At 50.9% G+C, this 5,955-nt stretch overlaps 1 protein-coding gene across 2 annotated transcripts in view; it reads left to right on the top strand.

The window, feature by feature from the left end:
• The first annotated feature begins 1,896 nt into the window (after positions 1-1,896).
• ABCD4 (ATP binding cassette subfamily D member 4) overlaps positions 1,897-5,955 on the top strand; it is a 33,302-nt gene continuing 29,243 nt past the window's right edge. The window contains exons 1-4 of one of the 2 annotated variants that reach the window (XM_032801893.2): positions 1,897-2,177; positions 3,700-3,827; positions 3,977-4,104; positions 5,538-5,677. In XM_032801893.2, coding sequence (XP_032657784.1) covers positions 2,137-2,177; positions 3,700-3,827; positions 3,977-4,104; positions 5,538-5,677 — 437 coding nt within the window. In that variant the 5' untranslated portion in view covers positions 1,897-2,136. The remainder of the gene's footprint in view (positions 2,178-3,699; positions 3,828-3,976; positions 4,105-5,537; positions 5,678-5,955) is intronic. The other variant, XM_032801894.2, reaches the window with a different exon arrangement.

Raw genomic sequence — 5,955 nt, 5'->3', positions numbered from 1 at the left:
CATTTCGCATCAGTCTCACTCTGCCTCCCCCTTCTGCTCTTTCACCAACCTCCACTCTGACCTCTTACGTTTATCCTTTAAAACAGGGGGTTTCATTGCAGGATCATGGGGGACACATGGGATTATGCTGTTCACCACCACCTAGTTACTCTGTATTAGTCTAATGTCTTCTTTGCTGGCCAACGTGCTGTTTGCCTCATGTTGTGTGATCCTGGAAAGAGAAACCTGTTTGAAAAGAGCAACATCACAAAAGGTTCTGGTTACATGGGATGCTTCTCTGAAACTTCTGAGGCCCCCCTTTATTCCCACCCCACGAGTCAGCAACCCTACTGTTCTCCTTCCCTTCCTCAGCCCCTCTGGCAGTAACACACTCAAGAAGAACGCTTGTCACTTCCAGGGGCCTTCTCTCAATCAGTGGGGATCTCCATGGGGAGGGTCAGGTCTTTCAGTGGCTCCTTGCTCCCCAAAAACAAGTGGTGGTCCCCTTTTTTTTAACTGGACACACCAGAAAGCTTTGCTGACAGCAACAGACCAGAATGTATGTCAGAGGTTCTCAAACTGGGGGTCATGACCCCTCAGGGGGTTGTGAGCTGTCAGCCTCTACCCCAAACCCCAATTTGTTTCTAACATTTATAATGGTGTTGAATATATAAAAAGTGTTTTTCATTTATAAGGGGGCTTACAGTCAGAGGCTTGCTGTGTGAAAGGGGTCACCAATACAAGTTTGAGAATCACTAGCATCCCTGCGTTGGGCTTAACATGGCATTGTGGACTCCAGACTGGTGCAGCCAGGGAAGTTCCCGAGAAGAGTTGTACCGGCAGCACACTGAGATTGCGTCGGCAAGCCATGACATTGATGGTACCTGTCCTGGCTCAGACAGAGAGTTTGGTTGGGCTTTGTTTGAGGAGATAGGGTTTGGTCAAACCATTTTCTATTTGTAAGGAACTGGTGCTGGAACATCAGGGTAGAGGAGTTTGTGAGTTGGTGTTGGAATTATTACTGGGAAGTTCCTGACTGGGAACATTTAAATTCCCAGATATAATGTCATGGTAACTTGAATTGTTTGTAGAGGGGAGAAATTCTCAACCTTAGCTTTGTGTGCTAGATGGAGATTTCTTTGGTTTCTCTGGGAAAGATATGTAACTGCTGTAGATTGTCAGAGAATGACTCAGCTGTGAAAAATGTAAGAGAGAAAAAGATGACAATCAGTGTAAACTTGCCCTATATTCCTACTGCTGTATTGTTCTTCAAGTGGCATCACTGCATGCTCATCTTTGTACAAGGGGCTCACAGTGCAAACACACGACACGGTTCACGTGGAATTGACCATAGAAGGGTTATATTCTCTGGCTGTACTATTCACAGCATTAGGCTTGGCAGCAGAATGTGTTTTAAGGGATTTGAATGAAGAAAATTTGATGTTGCAAATCTTTGTGAATATTATTAGAAGAGCTGCACATTTCTACCATAACTCAAAAAGATCTCCTTTATCATGTCCAGACTTCCTTGAATAATGCATCTGAGCATGAGCCTGATATATGTCAGGGGGAATGTATATCTGAACAGAAGAAGGACTGGAAAAAGGAGGGGAGACCCAAAGAAAGTCCAGGTGCTACAAGGAACCATGTGCTGACTCGATAGGGGGCGCTGTGCCCGCTAGCACCGTTCTCCCCAGTGTTGCAAACAGTGGTGCTAGGGGGCGCTGTGCTGTAGGAAGCGGTGGTGGTGATTCCGGACTGTGTGGGGCTGAGGTATCTTCTTAACCGCTGGGTGGGAGTGTAACAGGAGCAGCAGCAGAGGACTTGTGGCCCTTCTAGCCGTTTCGGCGAGATGTCTATGGTATGGGATTTGCCTTGCTTGCCGCCATGTTGACCGCGTCCGCTCCTCCCTTTCCCGGAACTGCCCTATCTCAGCTGTCGAATTCTATGGTCCCAGGGGCGCCTGTCTGCCTCGCGGTGTAGAGACTCTATAGTTCTATTGGTGGGCGGGCTGAGAAGGGTATAATATGAATATTCAGAAGAAGTAATGAATATTCATCATATAGTGCCCGGGGCGGGGCAGGACGCTGGCGAGGTGACGGTCTCGCTCGGACTCTGGCCCGGGCGGCGGGGTCCGGCTCGGGTTGCCCTGTGCTCATGGCTGTCGGGAGTGCGGCGGCGGGGAGCGCCGGCGGCCGGTGAGTGGGAGCGAGGGCAGCCGGGGGATCGGGGTGTATTGGGGGGTGGGGGCGCGTTGGTTGGTGGAGTGTGCGGGGGATATGGGGGCACGTTGGCTGGAGGGGGCGTGGGGGGACGAAGGGGGCACATTTTCTGGCCGGGCATGCAGGGAGTATGGGGGCGCTTTGGCTGGAGGGGATATGGGGGATGTAGGGGCGCTTTGGTGGATATGCGGTGGGGGCACATTGGCTGGAGGGGGATGTGGGGGGCATGTTGGCTGGAGGCCCCCCCACTTACCCCATACCGCCTGCCAGCCATTGCGTGCCCCCCCCCCCCATTGCTTGGCGGGGGTATAGGGTAGGGGGCATATTAGCTAGTGGCAGCACATGGGGCGCATAGCTGGAAGCAGGGAGGGAGGAAGAGGAGAGGGAAGTTGTGTTGTGTCCAGGATCCCAGGGGCCAGTCCAGGGCGATGTGGGGGCTGACTCAGCTGCCTGTGGGGCACTGGAAAGAAGCCTGAGAGAGTTCTGATATTACAGCCATGAGGGTCATACAAGTACCTAGATAGCTAGGGAAGGGGAACTGGCAGAGCATGGGTGGTGAGGGGGGTCCATTGGATAGCAAAAGGTGGCTGCTGGGGGAAGAGCTGAGAGAGCCTGGAGGCTGATACCCAGGGTGGGAATGTGGTGTAGAAGAAGATGTGAAACTAGCAAAGGAAGTGTGACCCAGAGAGGGAGGAATTGTTGGAGCAACAGAACAGGAAGATGGCTTTAGCCTCAGCACTTTGGTTAGACTGTAGGATCCAACTTAAGAGTCAGGTGGGCCAGTTTTCCAAGGAATTGTGGTTAATTGGGCTTTACCCCTTCCGTAGATGGAATCATCTCATTTTCCCAGTTCAGGTATTTCAATGGCAGGACAAGTTAGATGCAACTTGCCAGAATGTAAAATAGCCACACTTCTTTGGCATGCTGGAAGTAGATGTAGAATGCTGGAGCAACAGCTTCTCTGATTCACACTCAGTGGGGTGGGATCAATCCTACCATGCCGCATGATGAGGGGTTAAGCCTATCCCAGCCTGTAGAAGGGACAGGAAAGGATTCATATTCTCCAACATGAGGAGCCATCTTGGCTACTTTCCTTTGGGACTCTCCAGCACAAAAGCTCTGCTGTGGAATCCCTGACTAATGAATTCTTATGAACACACTTGACCCCTGGTTGGCCTTGGACCAAGCAGATGTATGTTCTATGGGGCAGCTCTGCATTTTGTTGTCTTGACATGTAGAGTCCTTTATTTTGAGGATCACTACACTCCTGGTGCTCCGAGGCTAGTCCCTGGCCTCTCTTGCAGCTGTCACTAAGGATGTGAGGCTCCTCCATTGTGGTAGAGGAAGAGTTGATAGAGTCTGGTTCCAGGGAAGCAGGCTCTGGGGTGGGGTGGAGCAGAGATGGCTACTCCTCTGTAAAAGGCAGATTACATAGTGCACCTTCAGGAGTCCAGTGCCTGCTTGCTAACTTCACTCTCCTGCTCTTTCTCTCTCTCAGCAGGCCCCAGCCCCAGCTGGACCTGCAATTTCTGCGACGCTTCGGGAAGATCCAGGCCATCTTGTTTCCCAGATGGTCCTCCCAGAATGTGCTCATGTTCCTGAGCCTGCTGGGCATTGCCCTGTTAGGTGAGCTAGTGAATGGCTGGGCTGGGCTGGGGGACAGAGGGAAGGGGTGCAATTCCAGGCCTTTCATTGGGGTATGCTTCTTGCCCCTCCTCCTCCACTGTGCCTCCTCAGCCCTAAATTTTCCCTCTGTGTTTCTTGTTGCCTCCCAGAGCAGTTGGTCATTTACCAGGTGGGATTGATCCCCAGCCAGTACTACGGGGTCCTGGGGAGCAAGGATTTCTCTGGGTTCAAAACCCTGACTACGATTGCTGTGATACTCATCGTACTCAATTCCACGGTAAGAGAGGCATGTGCTCGCAGAGAGCTAGAGGGCTATGGTAAGACAGTAACCACCTTCTCTCCCTCCCTCCCCCCGGTCCCCGTCTGCCCTCTTAGGGTGGGGAGGAACAGAGAGGGACCCTATGAAAAAGGAGAGTCCTTCCTAGGTTGCAGCATGTATTCTCAAGCCTGGGATCTGTTGTTCAGACCAGGGATCCCTTGTCAGCTTTACTTCTGGGGGAATTCTGCACTACTATGTGTGTGCATAATTAATAAGCCATGCATATTTTAAACTTTTTATGCAGAAAAAGCTTCTCCTGAAATGTTGCTGCAGTTCTGTCTTTTGCTCACCAGAGGGCATTGTGGCAATAGAACACAGCAGCAGCTCCTCTCCCGCTAGGGAAGGAAAAGAGCCCACTTTCTTCACAGCGCCTGTCAGGCCAGGTCAGGAGACAGGGTCTATGGGGAGACAGAGAGCGTGGGATGCTGGGGGAGTCAGACAGGGTCTCGTAAGGGCTAGTATGGGAGGACAGACTGGGGCAGGGGCTGAATGGGAGTGGAGGCATAGGGCCAAGGGGGAAGGAGGGGTAGGGCCACATGGTGATGGAGGGGGTGCAAAGCTACATAGGGGCTGAGTGGGGGCACAGAGACACATGGGGAAGGGGGTATAGAGCCATATAGGGACAGGGGGAGGAGTGCAGGCCATGTGGGAGTGGAGGGACACATGGGGGTGCCGGAATACATGGGGACGGGCAGATGTGCCTGACTCAATGGGAGAGGCTAAGGGTCAGCCAGGGTCTGCATGGGGGAAGCTCGCTAACAATCCCTCCTCACGCCTCAAAAAACACCTGTTCCACACTTTTCCCACCCATACCCAACAGCCCTCCAAGTTCACTCCCAGGCTCCTTCCCAACAATTTACTTTACTCTCCCTCAGCTCCTCCATTACCCCTGACTTCCCCAAGCCTTTGCACTGCTTCTGAGGAGTGTGGGGAAATAGAGTTCTATATTGTAGTTTAAATGAATTATTGCTCAGGGTTCTGTATTAATATGCCTAGTAAGGAATCTATTTGTCAAAAAAAAATATTTCTGAATCTTTTTGGTTGTCTGGTGTTGTTACAGACATACTTGCTGACAGGTATTTTGAAATAAATAACCAAAAATAATTGAAACTGGTGTGATTATATTGTATTGTTTTGATTTCTGCAGAATTTGAAAATTATGTGCAGAATTTTTAATATTTTGGCACAGAATTCCCCCAGGAGTACAGCTTGCAGCATTGATCTTGGAGCTTAGTGCCCAAAGGGAGGGACTGGGACTCCCTTCTGCCCTGTGCAGACAGCTGAATGTGGAGTGGGCCATTTAATTTTTTATTGCTGATGCATTTTGGATTTGTATCGTTAAATGATTGCTCTCCCTGCCCTTCTTTCTGTCTCTCCTTGCCTCATCCCAGCTGAAAAGCTTGGACCAGTTTATCTGTAACCTGATGTATGTGAGCTGGAGGAAGACTCTCACCGAATACCTTCATGGCTACTATTTCCAGGGCCAGGTGTATTACACCCTGAACGTGCTGCGCGAGGACATCGATAATCCGTAGGCTGTTCGCAACTTCTTTCAGCTTCCTGAACTGCTCCTCACTCTTTGGCTGCTGTCGTAGCTTCCTACTCAGATTTGAACCTTAGCGTTCATAACCTGAGAAGCTAGCACGAACCCTCTAAGCTTAATTACCAGCTTAGATCTGATATCGCTGCCACCAGCCAAAATTTCCAGTGTTTGGCTCACTCTGGTCTCCCCAAAACCTTCCCTGGGGAACCCCCAAGACTCAGATGCCCTGAGTCTACAACAAAGGGAAATAACCCACTTCCCTTCCC

This window comes from Chelonoidis abingdonii, chromosome 4, assembly GCF_003597395.2.
Source record: "Chelonoidis abingdonii isolate Lonesome George chromosome 4, CheloAbing_2.0, whole genome shotgun sequence".
Taxonomy (NCBI): domain Eukaryota; kingdom Metazoa; phylum Chordata; order Testudines; family Testudinidae; genus Chelonoidis; species Chelonoidis abingdonii.
The sequence above is the reverse complement of the archived record's forward strand: the minus strand, read 5'-3'. Positions and strand labels throughout refer to the sequence as shown.